Raw genomic sequence first — 20,177 nt, forward strand, 5'->3', positions numbered from 1 at the left:
AGGTCCTGAACACTAAAATCACTGGAAATCTCCACCCTAGAAAAGCGTGTACACAGTGTACCAAAAGATGTATATGAAATGATTAATACCAATTATCCATAATGATTTAAAATTCAGCGTGTTAAACTGTAATAACCAAATAATTAGGAGTATATTCTAAATATTTTACAGTACTGAAATTTAATAATTTATAGGTACAGCAAATATAAATTTTAAACATAAATGATAAATGAAAGCAAATCAAAGTAATACATAATTATATTATTTTGTTTGTTCATAATTATATTATTTTGTTTGTTTATAGCTAGTCATAGTAAATTTTGAGGATGCAGACTAGATACTATGGAAATATTGTTATTATCATGGAAGTTGGGATCACTGTTAATTTTAGAAGAAGAAAGGTGACATAAATAGTGGCTACATGAGTATTTTTGCTTTACTTTGGTTCATTAAGCACAAAGCTTTGTTTATGCAAGTTTGATATAAGTATTATATCTTGCTTTAAAATAAGTAGAATATTTCCTGTTTTAAATTTGGATAAAATAGTTTCATCAGTTTCTTTAACAGCAAAATATTCATGGCAGTACATTTTTGTTTAAAACAGCATTATCTATCTGACTTTTATTTTCAAAATTTGTTTTTTCTTTATTTTCTGAGTTGTTGATTTGTGATTTTTAACCAATCTATCCTGACTCTATAAAAATTTAGATTTGAAACTTCATTATGAAATAAAGCTTATAAGTATTATTTATATTTAGTACTGTGCAAACAAATTGTCTTTTTTTATTAAAATTTTTATTTTCATTTGACACAGATAGTCGTACAGGCACTGCAGTGTTCCCATTACTCGATTCTGTGGCAGCTGGTGAAAATTACTGACGGTTCTCCTTCCAAAGTAAGTAAGGACTTCTGTAAGCAAAAGGGTTATGACAATAATAACCATGCTGAACTCATTTAATATCTTATACGTTACATAAGTCATATTTATAAAATGATTGCTTATTGTTAATCAGTTTTTGCTTTGAGTGTATGTTAGTCTTCTACTAGTAGGTATATAACATACATTTACACATGTGTACACATATATTTAAATAATGCACAAAATGAAAATATTTCTAAGAAACAACAGTGCTATTTCTTTTCTATTTTAAGGCAGACAGAATGGTACTAGAAACCAAAGCACTAATGGACAAAATAATGTGAGAAAGAGGGAACAGTGAGTCTGACAATATGCAGGTTTTGATTCTGGGCCAGAGTAGCTGACATAAGCTAAAAATAATTTAATAATCCTGGATCCCTGAAGCTAAATGGAAAACATGGGATAGAAAATAAAGTACAATACTCTATTTTAATAGTGGATTGACTTTTTTATAAGAAAATAAAACAATACTGAAGTCCCCTCACATTGATGGTAACTTCTAATCTAGAGTCTTATTAAGTCTAACATCTTTCTGATAAACTCAAGATCATGAGGAGAGAGCTCTGATTCAATGGTAGACAAAAATAAAGGCACACCAGCTCCATTCATGCTGAGATTTTAAAAACAAACCCCAAACAACAACAACAAAAACACCTATCTTAAAATCTGTCATTCATTAAAGGGAAGAATGTCTCTGATCAGACTTAGAACTATGAGCTAGTTTTCACAGACAATTGTATTTCAGTGGTAAAAATTATGTTGAGGTTTTTAAGAGTTCTGTAGTAAGTTCCCCAAACACCTAACAGTCAAATCTGAATTTCTAAAAGCACATGGCTTAAAGAATTTTTAGCAAATACAATTTTAGGACAAAAAGAAAAATATTAAATCTATCTGACATAAATATAAGATTTTGAATTATTTCATAAAATTTATTATTTTAATTTATAAAATTATTATTTATTTAATTTATAAAAAATTATTTCAAGGCTACTTGAACATACAAATAAAAAGCAAATATTTAAAGAACCAACTAAAACTATTAAGATGTATACATATTCTCATCATAAAAATCTTAATAGTAGTTACCCCTAGAAAATAGAATTTCTATGGGAGCAGGTAAGAAGAAAGATATGTGTTATACTTTTTTGTAATGCTATTTTAATGATGGTTGTTGTTGATATTTTACATAGTTTTATCACACACACAAAAATAATTTGGAGGTTGCCTCAGTGGTTAAGAGCACTTGCTGTTCTTCAGATGACTTGAGTTTGATTCTCACACATGTCAGGCAGCTCACAATCATATGTAATTCCAACTCCAGGGGATCCGATTCCTCCAAGGGCACCCGCCCTCTATATGTACCTATCCACATACAGAAACACACACACCTACGTATAATTTGTTTGTTTAATAATAATTTTTCAATGGTTAGAACAAACACATTGTGATTCTCCATAATAATCTCCTATTTCTGTTTATCCTACATAATGCAATTGTTGAACTGGTAAAAATCCTTGAAAAATGTTTAAATTGTCCTGTGTTGTATTTACTATACTGACGTTATACTGTTGTTGATAAATATACTGTTAGGACTCTAAAGAACTTGAAAATCATTTAATTAAATCTGTTCAATTTAGATGAAGAACACAAGGAAGATTGTTGTTATTGTTACCTTACTGATAAATCACATGAGAATAAAAATGCTCTAATGAAATCTTCAAGATTATCCTATACAGCAGGTCCTATCAAAATCCCAGTCTACATGGATGCAACCACTGTCAGAGATTGAGCCTTGCCTAAAATCACAGACTTTGAGCATAATCTCTTCTAATCTCAACCTAATATTTTGTTACCACTCTTTACATTCTTATATTAAGCTTTTACTTTAACAATTTTGTGGGTTTTATTTTCACAAAAATTTTCATGAGCACATTGGTCAACTCTTCAAAGATCACAAATTGATAATGTTTGTTAGTTGATTGCTTCTAGCCCAGATATAGCACACCACTAGGATTTGTTCATCATTCTCTATGCCTAACGATGTTTAAATAAGAAGTTAGTATGATTTTATATCTCATTTGTAGTACCAGTTGAAATAGGCAAAATACTTAATAGTGATGCAATTAAAAACTCCCTTTTTTCCTCTTTATTTCCTAAAATGTATATATCGATAAGTTTGTAAATGTTAATTGTAGTGCTGGAGAGATAGTTTAGCAGTTATGAGCACTTGCTGCTCTTGCAGTGGATTTGGCTTCTTTTCTCAGCACCACATGGCAGCTCACAGCCATGTTTAACTCCAGTACCCAGTGCCCTCTTGTGGCTCAGTTATGTATCAGGCACACATGAAGTATACACACATGCATGCAGTCAAAACAATCATATACATAAGATTGAAAGAAATGAATCAGGTTTTTTTATTTTTAAATGTTAACTAAATATTTTAGTGTCATTTAGAAATAATCTCACAATCCATTACATGAAGTAATTTTTTTTAAAGAATGCTAAGATAGACTGGATTATTTGACTAGTAGTAAGGAAATGGGCCACCTGACCACTATTTGTTTACCTGATCATTGATTATTTACAGAAACTTAGTTTAAAATCTCTGAAGAGTTCATTTAAATTTTTAACTAATAAATTATATTTATTCATTTTGGCTTTAAGATATTTATTTGATGTATTCTCAGTATAAAAACCTGCCAGATATTACCAGCTATAGATAACCACTGTGAATTTTTTAATATTTTTCTTTTATTATTTTTAAAAATATATTTCTAGCCTCATGTAGATCCATAATTCTTTTCAGTGAGTACATTTTTTTTATTATGAAATACTGCTGCAGGGTGTGATGGCACACACCTTTGATCTCATCACCTGAGAGGCAGGCATAGATAGATCTAAGAAAGAAAGCTCAGGAGGAGAACAAGAAAGAGAAAAGAAAACAATATTCTTGGGGCCTGAGGAGATGGTTCAGTGGTTAAGAGCACTGGCATTCCAGTGAACCCATGTTCAATTTCTAACACCCACATGGCAGCTAATGTAGAAGCTAACAACAGCTGTAATTCCAGTCCCCGGGGATCTAACATTCTCTTCTGGTCTCTGCAGACACGCACGCATGTTGTACCCAGACATAATGAATGCAAGACACCATACACATAAGATAAAAATAAGTAAATCTTAAAAGAAACAACAAACAATATCGCAGAGGACTGTGTTTATAGTTAGGTTGGTAGAATGCTTGTCTACCTTGCATGAAAGCCTGAGTTCAATCACCAGAACCACATAAACAAGGTAATGATGCATGACTGGAATCCCAGCTGTCAGGAGGGAGAAGTTGAAGACTGGGAGCTTAAGGTCGTCTTCACCCATATAGCAAGATTGAGGTTAGCCTGGGCTATGTGAGACACTATCTGAAAAAAAAAGAAAATATTTCCAAGTATGGTAATGATTATCTTTAGTGAAGCAGAGGCAGGAGGATCATAATTTGAAAGCTATTCTGAGCCAAAAAATTAGGCACTGTCTCAAAGTAACTTGATTTATACTGTTTTTCAAACTTCTTTCAGAATAAAAATCAAAGAAATTAAATCATCTTTAAAATATGTTTAAAAATGTTTGTTTATTCTTTCACAGTTTCATATATATGTAATACTCTTTGATCAAAACCCTTCCCCATTGTCCTTTCTTCTTCCCTCCTCCTCTTATGAAAACCCTTCTTTGCAGAAAGTTCTCCCACTTCTTAGGGATTTGAGGAGACTTGTTGCTGCCACTGATGATGTTGTCTCTTTAGGTCTTTCTTTTTTGTAGCTCGTTGCATTTAATTAGAGTTGCATGCATGCGTGTGGGTAGAAACTTATTTAACTGAGTAACTGTAAGTTACAAGTGTCTGTACCAAAGAATATGATTCCCCTCATCCCACCCTACTTCATACTGCATATGTTTTGCTGTCCCACCTCCTCTAAAGCCTTCTCCACCACCACCACCCTCCCCCCACAAAACCTTTCTAGCTGCCTGCCTCTCCTGACACTCCAGGTTAAACATACAGTTCTAAGAATTCAAAACTGGGGTCCACATAGGAGAGAGAGCATGCAGTGTTCTTCTTTTTGAGCCTGAGTTATTTTACTCAGTATTAATATTTATCAGTTACATTCATTTTCCTACAAATTTCATAACTTTCGTTTTTCTTTACAGCTGAATAAAATTACATTGTGCATATGTATCACATCTTCATATCACACAATTGATAGACCTCTAACTCATCCCATTTCCTAGGTATTGTGAATAGATCAGTGAACATTGATGTTCAGGTATCTCTATAGTAGGAAATAGAGTACTTCTAAAATGACCTTGGATATTAAATACAGATGGGATAAATATAGAGGAGAAAATTGGGTGAAGATTTGGGATGTAAAAACTGCCTGATTGTTGGCTCTTGTTTGGACTATCAAGTTTCTTCCTTCTGCTGGGCGGTCCTCTTCTGTGGGTGGTCCCTTTCTCTCCTCTGCCTTGCCTTTGGGTGTTTCCCAGGTGGAGTCTCTGATCTGGTCACAACTGCAGGATTTCGTTCTAGGCCCCAGTACAAATGTTGGCCTGGTTCCTGTGCATGCAGTTCTTGCCTGAAATCTGTGTGAAAGTTCTGATGTAACTTTAGTTCCCATTGAATGTTCAGCTTCCTGAACACTGTTTAGATCTGTTTCAAAGTTTCTTTTCCACAGTATCCCAGTGCTCTTTTTGTCAGGTTCTAACATACAGGCCCTAGTACTGATACTCTCTAGGACAGCAGAAATCTTTTTAAATGGCATTTTGCCTCTGTTCTGTTGGTTGTAAGTGCTGAATACCCACTGCTAAGGTGAAGAGGTTTTCCCTGGTCCTGCCTTGGCTGCTGCTCTCCTGGGTGTGGCCCTTCTTACCAGCTGTTTAAAGTACCCATTGCTTTTCTCATGGCTGTATTCAGCCTTTACCCCCTTTTTTCCCAGAGACTGTGGTTGAATGTCTCCCAAGAATATATTTAAGGTTTATTTTTATTTTATGTCTATGAATGAATTTTTGCCTACATGTATCTATATGCAGTGTGTTTGTGAAAGAGCACCTGGTCACCAGAACTTGATTTATAGATGGTTGTGAGTCACCATGCAAGTGCTGAGAACCAAACCCAGGTGCTCTCCAAGAGCAGTAAGTGCTCTTAACCCCTAGCCATCGCTCCATACCCCTGAGAATATTTTTAATAAATGTATAATAGCCTGTTTTGTAGCTACGTAAGAATTTGTTGCCCTCTTGAATATTTTGAATACTTAAGTTTTGAACTTTCTTTTGCTGTGAAATTAATACTACAAGGGCCATTCTGATATAAGACCTTGTTCATGTGTTCTCCATTGTTTTATGTTTTATTATACACTTAGAATGGAATTTTCTGAGTCAACAGTTATAGTATACTTAAGACCCTTAAGTATATATAATACCGGTTTGCTTCTTTGTAGAGAGATTTTTCTTGAATCTAATTTTCTTCTGACCTGTCATAAGTACTCTCATTCAGGAGATTCTAAATGATAATTATATTTGAAGTTTAAATTCAAGTTATAATTTAACTTGGTGATAAACCTTTTTGTAGTGAAGTATTTGAGAAAACTGTATCAAAACAGTTTTAGACCTTTTTGTAAAATGTAGGTGTGCTGAGTGTCAACCTGTGAGTTGATGCTCTTTGACAAGCTTGCAAGGCAGGTTCAGTGTTCTTTGTTCCAGTGCCCCCTAGTGCTGGTTTTTACAAGCAGCTCTAACTCTCTTCTCTAACAAGAAATATCATTCTTACTTTAGCTCTTTCAGGACTGGATTATACAAAAGCGTTTAAAGAGCCTGGTATATTAGACTTGGGACTAAATTAGTTGCCTTTTTTAGCCTGTAAACAAAGAATTTGTCTTTGGTTTTCCTCCTCCTAAGTATTGTTCTGTTTTCTTTTTTCTTTCTTTTTTGGGGGGAATACCTTTTTAAATGTTTGTTTGTTTGTTTGTTTGTTTGTTTTGGGTGAGTTCTCACTATGTGGCCCAGGACAGCCTAGAACTCACTGTGTACACCAGGCTGGCCTCAAACACTCAAAGATCTGGCTGCTTCTGCCTTGTAAATGTACTATGATGCCCAGCATGTCCTGTTTTCTATAATCTTCCAAGTATTCTACCCTACGTCACCCTGCATGTTTCTATTCTAGACTGCTTCAAATATACATCTTTGCCTCCATTGGACTCTGGCCCTAATCCTAATCCTTTAAGTCAAAGCCATCATCCCCTAGATTACTATAATTTACATTGTTAATGAAGTACTTTATTAAAAATGTATTCCTTCTTTACATTTTTGACTATAGTGTCTCCTCTGCAAATTCCACCTTAACATCCAAACAGACTAAAGAAAAGAGGAGTAGGGAAAGGGCTGCTAGAGGTGACCAAGTCCTTTCAACCTTGTACTTTTTTCCACAAATCACATTCCTAGGAGTAAGCTGAATGTTTAAAAAACGACAGCATCTTCACTGCTTTCATTTTGTTCTTCCCCTGCTCCTTCATTGTAGCTATGAACAAGAAATAGCTTACTTGGATCTTTGCCCAGAATTCCTATAATAACAAAGTGTAGCTAGGATCTCGCCATCTGCAGTTACTGCTTTGAGAAGAAAGGAATGGGGCAAGGATTGAGAGATAATAACTATACCTATAGAGCAAGTTTCACTAGTATATAAACAGTTTATTTTGCTTTTAGAATCTGTCCTTCTGCCTTTTGTTTTTTGAGAATTCTGTCCTCATTATTTATTCTTGCTATGTCCAGTCACAAGGAATTGTTTGACTGGTCTAGGGGAAAAAAAAAGAAAGAAAGAAAGATTCAGGTCTCGTTTAATATCCATGAGCTAGTCATCTTGACATTTTCCTTTAATCCCAGCACTTACACCTCAGAAGGCTGAGTTCAAGGCCAACCTAGCTAAGTGGCAGTGACTTTCTCAAAATACCAAACAGGAAAATAACCTAGATGTAACTAGTCAGAACAGATTCTGACCTTGAAATGTATATACAATTCCAGCATCTTCAAATCATCTGAGAACCAGAAATAAATGTTTTCAGTATAGAAAAGTAAAACCTTATGGTTTATGGTTTTAGCAGTTTATTAAGAGTGTGTGCTGTGTTTGCAACCCTAATCCTGGACTTCCAAGTTAAGGATTTTGTTTCCTGGTAGAGAATCTCCTATGAAGGGTAGTTGAAGGGTTCCTCTGCTTCACTAGCCTGTCCACCGATGGGTCCTGTTTAACACTCAGACTCATTGAAATATTCTTTCCTGAGCTAAGTGATAAGTGGGGAGTGAAAAAAATCTATCCTAAATAATTTCTATAGTGTGAAAAAATGGGTTTTAAGTGAGCTTGTCAGAGACCAAAGACGATTTTTTAAATACTTAGGGGTTGGGGAGATAGTTTAGTAATATATTTGTTGTGTAGTCGTGAAGACATGAGTTCAGATCCCCTGTACCAGTCTTACAATCTGGGTATGAATGACATGTCTGTAATCCTAGTGCTAGGAAGGCAGAGATAGGCTGATCCCCAGGGCTCGCTGGCCAGGCAGCCCAGCCAGCCCAGCCAGCCCAGCCAAGTCAGTGAGCTCCAGGTTCAGTGAGAGGCTCTGTCTCAAAGAATAGTATGAAGAAAGATTTAGAAAAACATCTCATGTTGACTTCTGGCCTATGCATGCAAATGCACATGCACATACACAAACACATACGTACACATGCACAAAAAAACATATTTAGACAAAACATAACAATGTGCTTTCTAGTACAAGGAGATTTGTCCAACAAAATTAATGACAAAGGAGTCTATTTTACTATCAGGCCATTTTTTTTAAATGAAAATAAAATTCGTATTTTATCATCTAGAGTAACCCATTTTCCTTCCTGCAGTAGGTTGGTTTGTTTGATTTTTTTTTCTGGTAATTAACAGTTACTAGGTGTTAATTAAATAATTACTTGTTGCTCACCAAATGTATTTAAAAGTTCAGTTCCTGTGTGTGTGTGTGTGTGTGTGTGTGTACATACATATATGTATGATGTGGAAGATGGTCTTTTGAGTTAAATACTAAGTTAAAATATTGGCTCATTCTAGCTAGTAGTAGCAAAATAAGTTACCTCATCTTAAGCTTCAGTTTCTTAATACACAGAATAAGAATGATACTCATTGCTGGCTAGGTTTTTGAGAAAACTAAATTGATTTGTTTCAGTTAGCAGTGAAGTATTTCAGTTAATAATACATGTTAATTTGTTGGTATTAAATGTCAGTCCTTGTCAAAGGGCTTTCCTCTGCCAAAACTGATTCTATACTAAAAGACATATTATCTGCAGCATAAACCCAGTGGCTAGTACAGGTTTGAGAACAATGTGGTAAATTCTTTCCTCCATCTGAGTTGAGATCATTTGGAAATTTCAAGCCTTTCATTTTGGTCCTAACATCAATACTTTCTCCTGTCTACCTGACTCCTTTAGTTCCTACTATCTTTTTATAGTACAAGAGCGATCAAGATATTGTTTATAACTACAGTTAGCAACTTGGAGTTCCTGGGTCATAGATGGTAATAGCAGAAACCAGCAGGTTTGTGATCTTTACCCTCAGCCTTTAACTATTTCTAAGTTTCAAGTTTTTAGCACTTATTGTGTATACATGACTTATATAAGTATGTCAGACGACAAATGGCTCTCTCCTTCCACCTTCTGTGGGACCCAGGGATTGAACTCAGGTCGTTAGGTTTGCACAGTGGGCAATATTGCTGGATGAGCCATCTCACCACCCTAAGTTTAAAATACCCACCTTCCCCTTTGACTCTCTATCCTTTTGACTTTGTTCATTCTCCTATTACTTTGATTAGACTTGGGTAGCAAAATGAGATGGCAAGTCTGTTATGGCTTCTTGAACTAATTGTCAATTTTGAGGCGTTAGTGTTATACAAAAAAAAATGTATATTACTGGAGAATAAAAGAGAAAAGACTGCCTTTAATCACAGAATGCACAGTCATTATTTTAAGTTACTTTTCTATTGCTGTGATAAAAATGCCATGACCAAGGCAACTTATAAAAGAAAGTTTAATTTGCTTATGGCTTCAAAAGATTAGAGTCTCTGACCATCACACATGGAGCATGGCACCAAAGCTGTAGCTGAGAGCTTACATCTTGATCCACAAACACAAAGCAGAGGGCAAACTGGGAATGGTGTGGGCTTCTGAAACATCAAAGCCTACCCCACTGACGCACTTCCTCCAACACAGTCACACGTATTACTCATTCCCAAACAGTTCCACCAACTAGGGATCAAGCATTCAAACACATGAGCTTATGTGGGGCATTCTCATTCAAACCATCATAGGCATGTTCACTGGGTAACTATCATGGCCATCATAGAGCCAATTTCACAATAGCCTGCATACAAAAATTATTTACTGCTTCGTCTGGAATATTCCACTTGGCATTTATTGGTAGAGTTGTGTGGTTATTTAACAGTGGCTTTTATCTGTTTCACCAAACTAGCTGTTGCTTTGGGAATAATATCCTATGGGTCTAGGTGGGATACAGTTATCTGTGATTGCTGCTTTGTGAGCTGCATTAATCAACTCATAGTCTTCTACTCAACAGCATTTAAAACCAAAGATACTGCTCCTAATTAGTATTATCAAGGTGTATTTTAATAAAAGCTCCTCGGGAAGCTGGTTATTCTGATTTTCAAAATAAAGTAGTTCCTCCATACTCTATCCCACTCTCTGTTTCTTGATTAGGGTTTCCCCTAACTAGCATTGACTACTTTTTTGGTGACCAAGGGTTTTGGAGATGCTATCTATATTGTCCTGGAACAATTTTCCCCTTTGTGAACAGAGGGCAAGGATTTGATATCATTTGGCATGAGCTCAGAGATACTGGCATCTAAGCTTAGTCTATCCAGTGTCAGGGCCTTTATACAAAAAGTTCTCCTTTTTACTTTTATTTTAGCTTGTAAAGATAACCATGGGATTATGTTTAGTTTGCTTCTTATTTTCTATTTCTGTGTGTGCCTAATGAACCATCTCCTTGGAAGCTGGGTCTGTCACATCTCTAAGTTCCATTGATAGTTGTTACATTTCATGACCAATTACAACACAAATGAAGTTTCTTCATACCATGAGTAAATATGTAATCTTCCAACCAAATGTTCCTCATCTTCTATATACTTTTTCATAATTTTTCTTTCTAAAACTCGTGTTCATGAGTCAGGGCTATTACTACTACCAAATGTAAGAATATTAAGGGAAAAGAAAAGTCTGTTTCTCCTATACTTCCACAACAAAATATATTTCTGTGACCCAAAAGTGAGAAGATTTCACCCCTCCAGAAATGAATTTGTTTTTTAGTACGCATCAGCTGAGTGTCCTCTAATTCAGTTCTGTTACTATCAGGAAGTGGTATTGGTTCCCATAGATTCAGGGCTCACTTCTGATGTCAGCTCCAAGCTCCAGGTTTTTCAATCTGTACTTCTCATTAACCTGCTGTAAATCTGGTGTCTTGGTTATTTTTCTGTTGCTGTAATAAGATATTGTGACTGTCATATTAAAAAAGAAAGAGTTTGTTTGGGGCTTACAGTTTCAGAGGGTGAATCCATGACTGTCATTGTAGGGAGCATTGCAGCAGAAAGGCAGACATGTTGCTGGAACAGTAACTGAGAACTCACTTTTTTTTTTTTTTTTTTTTTTTGGTTTTTCGAGACAGGGTTTCTCTGTGTAGCTTTGCGCCTTTCCTGGAATTCACTTGGTAGCCCAGGCTGGCCTCAAACTCACAGAGATCCGCCTGGCTCTGCCTCCCGAGTGCTGGGATTAAAGGCGTGCGCCACCACCGCCCGGCTTGAGAACTCACTTCTTGAAAGACAAACATGAGGCAAAGAAAGAGAGTCACTTGGAATGACATGAGTCTTTTAAAGCCTCAAAGCCCACCCCAGTGACACACCTCCTAATCCTTCCAAAACAGTCCCAACTAGGGACCCAGCATTCAAATATATGTGTCTGTGGGTGTCTCATTCAAGCCACCACATCTGATTTCCTATAGTTGCTCCTTGATTTTGATAAATTTGCTAGAGGGGTTCTAGAATTTAAAGAAGCAGTTTATCTTTTTATTATAAAAGATAATACAAAAGAGGCATGATAATACACACATGTAATCCCAAAACTTGGGAGGCTTAGACAAGAATGAGAGTTCAAGACCAATATGGGTGTTACATAGTGAGACCCTGTGTTGTTAAAAAAATAAATAAATAAAATAATAATAATAATAATAATAATAATAATAATAATGTTATGTGGATACAGATAAAGAGCTGGGTAGGGCTCAAGGCACATTAGACATAGGATAGAGTTTCCATGTTCTCTCTAAGTATATTCCCCCCCAGAAACTCTGATCTCCAAGATGCAGTGTTCATCTGTCTAGAAGCTCCCTGAAACCTGTCATTTTGCGTTTCTGTGGAAACTTCATTACATAAACATGCTTCATTTAATCATTGGTACTTGATGGCCAACTCAACGGTTAGCTTCCCACTGCATGGAAGTGGAAGAAAAGGTTTGGTTGGTTGTTTGGTTGTGTTTCGATCATATGTACTAGACTTCATTCTAATAGATTTCTTTATTCAACTTGTTTTTATGTAATTTTCGAGAACTTCATACATGACACTGCATTTACATCACTCCCATCTTTCCCTTTCCTTCCTCCAACTCCCCCCATACTCCCCCAAATTCATGGTCTCTTCTTTAATTATTGATATGTGCATATACATATGTATATGTATATATGTGTGTGTTTGTATATATGCACATGTCACATATTGAGTATATAACATACTCAGTCTGTGTAGCTTTTCTTGTATGTACATGTATCTAGAGCTGATCACTCAGGATTGGACAAGCCGTGCAGGAGGAGTTCATCAATGGAAGGAACTGATTGTCCCTCTCTCTATAGCCATTAACCACCTGTAGCTCTTCATCTAGGAAAGGGACCATGTAGAATTTCTCCTGTCTGCTTTAGTGAGTAAACTGGTATCATACTAGTCTTGTTCAGGCAACAGTATTGTTGAAAGTTCATGCATGCATTTTCTCTGTCATGGGTAACAAACAGTATCTAACAACTGGCATTCTGCGTCTCTGGCTCTTACACTGTTTCCTCTCCTTCTTCCGTGATTCCTTGAGCCTTAGGTGTAGGGATTTCACTGCAAATGTATCAGTTGTGGTTAGTCACCCCACAGTCACTTATTCTATGCATGTTGGCCAGCTGTAGACATCTTTGTCTCCATCTGTTGCAAAAAGAAGCTTTAATAAGGGGTGAGAGCTTCATTTATCTGTGGGTGTAAGGGTAAGTATTTAGAATATTGTTCAGAACTATAAGGGAGAAAGGATTTTAAAGGCCTAACACTAATTATTCCTTGTCTTTCCAATGAATAGCCTGAAGATACTTAGGGAGTATCAGCCATTAGTCATCTTATTAGCACAGAAAAAGTCACTTCACTTTAGAAAGTGCAAAGATTTTAAGAGTTGTATGTTAAGAAATAGACAAAGACCAAATGCTTGTTAAATAGTATCAACACAGCTTTCTATGGATTCTGTGGGTATGCAGAATGTTAGTTTTCCTTTCTAGAAAACAGAGATGTATTATTAGTGGGGCCTGGTATGGTACACACTCTTAATCACAGCACTCTGCAAGCAGAAGCAGACAGATCTCTTTGAGTTCAAGGCCAGCAAGGGCTACAAGGTAAGACTCTGTAAATAAATAAACAAATAAATAAATAAATGAAAGAGAAGAAGAAGGGGAAAGTAAATTAATAAGTCTGGACTATTTTCAATTATTTCTCCTAATGATTATGAGATTTCTAAACATAGAACATAATATTTGCTACACAGTAAGCTTTCAACAAAAGATTGTATTGACTCTTTAACTGGTGTATTTCATGTTATCTTCTACTCCGTCACACAAAAATTTAGTGCACCTGTGACAAAATAAAAATCCTTCAGTATAATATCCAAATAATTATCATGACATTTTAAATGGCTCCTTCCTTACATTAAGTGAAAATGGGTCCTGTTTCCTTCTTTTATTTGCTTTCTTGCCTGTACTTGTCCCAAGTATAGTAACTTTTTTCAGTGATATATCCATTTTCTTTTTCAATTAATTATTGAAAAATTTGCCCTACCTAGAACACCTTTTTTTTTTTTGGGAAGCATATGGATTTTGAAGGGTTTTTGTTTTTAAGACAGTGTCTTGTGATAGCGCCTATACTGGCTTCCAACTTAAAATATTCCCCAATCTTCCAGGTGTTGGCATTACAGACATACATCACCATGTGTGGCCTGTGTCAATGCAAAATGCAGCTTTCACCTCAAAGGGGATAATAGTTCATTCTTGAACCAAATCTGAGTGACCATGACCCAGCAACATGATTTCAGCTGCCTCAAATAGTATATTCCACCATGGAAGTGTTTACATGATACTTTATTATTTACAAAACAAAGTCATAAATCAAGGAATTTACCAAATACATGTGGTGAGGACTGCAGAGAAGTGAATTTCATCAGAGTGGGGAAAACTGCTCTAAGTCTCAGATGCTATCAAATGACATTCTTTTTGGTTTTTCGAGACAGGGTTTCTCTGTGTAGCTTTGCGCCTTTCCTGGGACTCACTTGGTAGTCCAGGCTGACCTCGAACTCACAGAGATCCGCCTGGCTCTGCCTCCCGAGTGCTGGGATTAAAGGCGTGCGCCACCACCGCCCGGCATTCAAATGACATTCTTAACTTTGGATTGGTGGAAGCTTGGTAGGCTAAGAATACATTTTGTAATTTTTTTTCTGACAAAAGGACGTTAGGTCAGACACAGATGGACAATGAATGGCTATGATGGACACTGAAAGTAGGTGAACATAATTTGGCTGTAGGTCTACAGTATTTTAACTCTCTACAATCAGGAAATTCTAATTAGTCATTCTGCCTTGCAGAATCTTTAACACTGGTGTGTCATGTGGTTGTAACCCTGTCCCATTCTACCAGGAGCTTGTTTACATGTAGTTCTATCAATTTAGTCTTGGTTCCAGCTGCAGAACATGTCATCTTTGAGAACCCTTCCAAGACTTCTGACCCTGAATTGTTTAGCATAAATCCCATACTTTCTCCCGTCCTCACATTACATATTCTGTTATAGTTGTCTATTACCTCATCTGTTTTCCCCCACCCAGTGCTTTGCAAATGTTTGATATTGAAAGTTCAAGGAACTTTGAGGTATAGATATGTATTTATCTGCAGGAACATTAAAAGTCCTCAAGACAGTGTCCTCCTTCTCTTGCCACTTTGCACAATACAGGCACTTTTCTCCTTCAAAATATGTGCTCATGTTAGCAAAAATATTTTGAAATGTCATTTGGCCTGTGAAGATCCCAAAACAGAGTACCAAGCAGAATAGTTTTAAACAAATTTAGTTTATTAAATTACTAAATAACTTTAAAGTAACTTTTAAAGTTATTTCCATGTGGTCCTTTATTCAGTTAATTATTCTTCCTTACTCTTTTAAAAACCAATATAATGCTGAATTACATGCACGTGTCTGGCTCATTTGTCAGGGGAAAATGAGCGCCAATGGCAGATGGTCCTGGTTTCAGAGTTTATTCCTAACTTCCCCCTTCTCCCAGGGGTTTTGTCTGTGTTTAGTTTGTTCTGTGGTTTGAGGAACAGTGTAGCCACAATGGCCTCAAATTCCTGGTTCTCCCACCTTAGCTTTTCAAGTGCTGAGATTGTATGTGTATACTACTGCACTCAGTTTAGAATCTTTTGTGAAGGGGAGGGTGGCTTCTATTTGCTGGGTGGGTTGTTTTGAGACAGAACTCTCACTGTGTGTTGGCCAGGCTGGTTTGAAATTCTTGAACTCAGGGTCCACACTGTCTTAACTCCTGAGTTAGGTGCTACTAACATGTTCAACAATAGAACCTATTCATTTTTTCCATGCTAAACTGCATCCAGTTTCATGAACAATCATGTTATTTCAGCCAGGACATGGGCAAACAATCATCAACAGTTTACAAGATCTTCTAAATTCCCTTCTTGTATGGACTAGCAAGATGAGAAATCCAATGAACTGTTCATACTTTGAACAGGGAAAGGAATGAGGGTTGATGTTTCACCTTAAGGATGTTGTTTAATCTTTTACAAGCTGACTCTGACTTGCAGGAAATGAATGAAAATAGCAGAATGACCAATCTGAAGATCCATAGTCTTCTAGAAAATGAACCACTGCTCTTTTGAGGAAAACCATCTCAGTGATGTCTCTGGAAAGCCTGGATTCCCAACACACTGGCAAAAACAGTTTTAGGGGTCCAGGTCCCAACAGGTCTCTGTTTTTAGGGAGTTAAGTCTATACTTGTTGTAGAGGGAGAGGAGGATATAAAAGTGTTGAGTTTTGTGGTGTGCACAAGGCATTTTGTGCCTAGATGGTCACACCCATCAACATCAGAAAGTCCCTCCTAGGAACAAAGGACTCTTCCTAAATTAGCAGCGAAAGGTTGGGAGAGATGTTAGTGACACATACCTCCCCTCCCCCAGAAAAAAACAATAAAGTGTTCTGTGTGATAACAACTTCAAAAAACCCTACAATTTTATAAACCTTGATTTTTAAAAACGTATTTCAAACAGTAACCAGAACTACAGAGTAATTAAAAATTAACACATTTTAAGACAGGCAGTGGTGGTGCACATCTTTAATTCCAGCATTCAGGAGGCAAAGGCAAGTGGATCTTTATGAGTTGGGGGCCAGCCTGGTCTACAAAGTGAGTTCCAGGACAGGCAGGGCTGTGACACAGAGAAACCCGGGGTGGGGGGTGGAAGTGAACACATTTCCCTTGGCATCTTCAGCTGTCTGTGCCTGGTGTGTTTTGGCAGCATTGTCTGCAGGGCTGTTCCATGCTTGCCAGTATCAGCTTTTCCCTTTGAGTGCCTTCTCCCCTTCTTTGCAGAGACCATTTTACCCTGGGTTCTGGCTTTGGAGGAACCAGGTTTTGTATTTCTTTTCAAGGCTCAGTTCAGTCTCTAGTACCAAAGGTGTTGGGGGAGGGGGGTCTTTTCTTTTCTTTTCTTTTTTTTTTTTTTTTTTTTTTTTTAAGCCAGACTTGGTGACAAGTGTCTTTAATCCCACTCAGGAGGCAGAGAGAAATCTCTGTGAGTTCCAGAACATCCAGGGCTACACAGTAAGACCCTGTCTCAAGAGAAAGAAAAATAGGGGCCTATAAGAAGTCTCAGCAGGTTAGAGCACTTGCTGCATATTGACCTGAGTTCAATCTTAGAACACATAGGATGGAAATAAAAATCTGACCCCTGCAAATCTCCCTCTGCCTTGACATGTACACACATACACACACACAATTAAAAAAAAACAAAAAATAGTTTTAAGAACAAGAAGAAAATAAAACTTATCTTCATGCTTTTTAAATGTTACCATATGTGGATTATCAGACTGTCTAATGTGAAATCCTATTTATCTCCAAGCTTAAAATTAAGCCACATACTCCTTTCCCTCAACAACACTTTGCAGTACACTATAAAGATAGGAGCCGGGCAGTGGTGGCGCACGCCTTTAATCCCAGCACTCGGGAGGCAGAGCCAGGCGGATCTCTGTAAGTTCGAGGCCAGCCTGGGCTACCAAGTGAGCCGCAGGAAAGGCGCAAAGCTACACAGAGAAACCCTGTCTCGAAAAACAAAAAAAAAAAAAAAAAAAAGATAGGAGACATGTTTCTTGCTAACATGTTTTTTCTTCTTTTCAGTGTCCTCTCCATCGTGTTTTTTAAAGTTTTATTTTTTATTTAGTTTTTATTTTAATTACACGTTTGTGTGTATGTCTGTGTAGATGTGTACGTGTGCGTGCATGTGCCCAGGAAAGCATTGGATCCCTTGGAGCTGGGACAGGTAGTTGTGATCTGCCCGGTATGGGTGCTGAGAGCTGAACTCAGGTCCTTGGGAAGAACAGTACATGCTCTTAACCACTGAACCATCTCTTCAGCCTTACATTCCATCATCTTACATTATATGTTATGGAGCTAGCAATTGTAATATCAGCCTATATAAAACTGTATTTATAAAGGGAAATCTTTCTGAATCGTCACACTGATCATTTCATTATTAAATATGACTGAATGTTTAGTATTTCTGAGTCTCTGCCCTTTCCATTATGTTCAATAACTAGGAAATAACTTTACTAATTGGTTCCCAATGATGATTGCATTTCTTTACAATAAACAGCTTGACTGTTTTCTGTTTATTTTTCCATTGGATCAGTTTTCTGGTGTATTGTTATTCATGTTTGCATATTTAAATGTGTTTTACAGGAGGATTTGTTGGTTTTGAGGAAAACAGTGAAATCTTTTTTGGCTGTTTGCCAACAGTGCCTATCTAATGTTAATACTCCAGTTAAGGAACAGGTAAGGAATTATTAGTTAATATTGTTCTGTATTGACTATGATTAACAACCCAAATGTATTGATGAACACTAGAAGATACAATTTTTCAAATTTTAGTACATATGTCTATCCATAACATATACAACCTAGACTATAGATGTATGGATATTTTAAGTTATAAACCAGGCTGCATCTTCTATTCTTGTACTTTGACAAGTATATTCCTGTCAACTGGAAGACTTAAGTTCAAATTTAGAGTTCTTGATTCCTACAAATTCTATGCTAAAATATTGAGGGTCTGGTGAGCTGACATCATAACTTAGGTTGACTGCTCACCTTCAGCTCCTGATACCAGAAAGAGCTTCATATGTATACATATGTGTCTAGCTTCTTCATATGTATACATATGAATATATCAGCCCATGTGTCTAAAGTATGACCATACCATAATCCTCTACGTAGCTACCTCTTGACCACTGTGAAGCCAAGAAGTACACATGTTGACATAGTGTAGCTATGCAAAAAAGCCTTTTACAGGCTTTGATGAGATAATCAGCTCCTTGGGGCAGTAAACTCCTGAGTCTGTGTACTTGGAGTCTAGAAGTCAGCATTCAGATGACACGATCCCTTATAGCCAACAGATCCTTCTTAAGGAGGGATACTGCGTAAAGATGGTCAGAATGTGACCCAAGAAATTGAAGGGTTTTCCATTATAAAAACTTACAAACTATTTAATATACTTTGTACTAAGGAATTCTTTTATGTAAAACAAAATGTATATCTTTTTTCTTTTGTTATTTTTGAATTGGGCTACAAAATAAGTCAAATTAAAAGATCTTCATCCTCCACAGTCTTTTCTTAACATAAACTGCCACAAATCTCTTCTTCCCAGGGTGTACATGATCTTCCCTAAGTCTTATTCTCTAACTCTCCAGAACCCACCATTGCTGCCTAAAATACCTCGCTATGGCCTGTTCAACCAAAATTTGATGTTTCTGCTCTGGTGTGTTTTATATCCAAAATAGCCTGGGTTAAAAAATATTCTCCCCTTGGGAGAGGCAGAGGCAGGCCGATATCTGTGAGTTCAAGGCCAGCCTAGTCTACAGAGCGAGTTCCAGGACAGGCTCCCAAGCTACACAGAGAAGCCCTGTCTCTAAAAAAATAAAATAAAATAATTCTGGATTCTCTTGAAAGTTTCTGCCTTTATAAATAGTATTTAAGTATCTTAATACTTTTAATACATGTCACAGCTGTGCAGTCAGAGCATAAATTGCCATTGTTCTTACTGGAATTAGATAGCCAGGGATGTAACTGCCCCAAAATAAATGCCAAAGTTGTCATCTTTCCTTTTAAGTAAGCTTTTAGAAATTTGGCTTTAGTAAATTATTTGGAGATTTTTGCACTCAGAATAATTTCACAAAATCAATTATTATAAAACTCATGACACAGCTGGGCAGTAGTGGGACACACCTTTAATCTCAGCACTTGGGAGGCAGAGGCAGAGGCAGGTGGATCTCTGAATTCTAGGCCAGCCTGGTATACAGAGAGAGTTCCAGGACAGTCAAGGCTACACAGAGAAACCTCGCAAAAAATAAAAAATAAAAAGACAGAAAGAAAACTCGTGGTACATTATTTTACTTCATCAATTAAAAAGTAAAAATTTTCCTATATAATATTTTGTCTTTATGGAAATTTATTGTGGGGCTTTCAGATACTTTGATATTAATGGTTGACTCTAATTTAAATTGTATTTCAAGAATATTTTATATTAGTTTTTTTAAATCTAAGTAGTAGCATAGATTTTTAGTACTACATA

The 20,177-nt window shown here is 36.5% G+C and overlaps 1 protein-coding gene across 3 annotated transcripts in view; it reads left to right on the forward strand.

Annotated features, from left to right (window-relative positions):
* Positions 1-20,177, forward strand: part of Stag1 (STAG1 cohesin complex component) — a 322,421-nt gene that overhangs the window by 274,276 nt on the left and 27,968 nt on the right. For all 3 annotated transcript variants that reach the window (XM_059268454.1, XM_059268455.1, XM_059268456.1), the window contains 2 exons: positions 815-895; positions 18,290-18,382. In XM_059268454.1, the coding sequence (XP_059124437.1) occupies positions 815-895; positions 18,290-18,382 (174 nt within the window). The remainder of the gene's footprint in view (positions 1-814; positions 896-18,289; positions 18,383-20,177) is intronic.

Source organism: Peromyscus eremicus, chromosome 7, assembly GCF_949786415.1.
Source record: "Peromyscus eremicus chromosome 7, PerEre_H2_v1, whole genome shotgun sequence".
NCBI lineage: Eukaryota > Metazoa > Chordata > Mammalia > Rodentia > Cricetidae > Peromyscus > Peromyscus eremicus.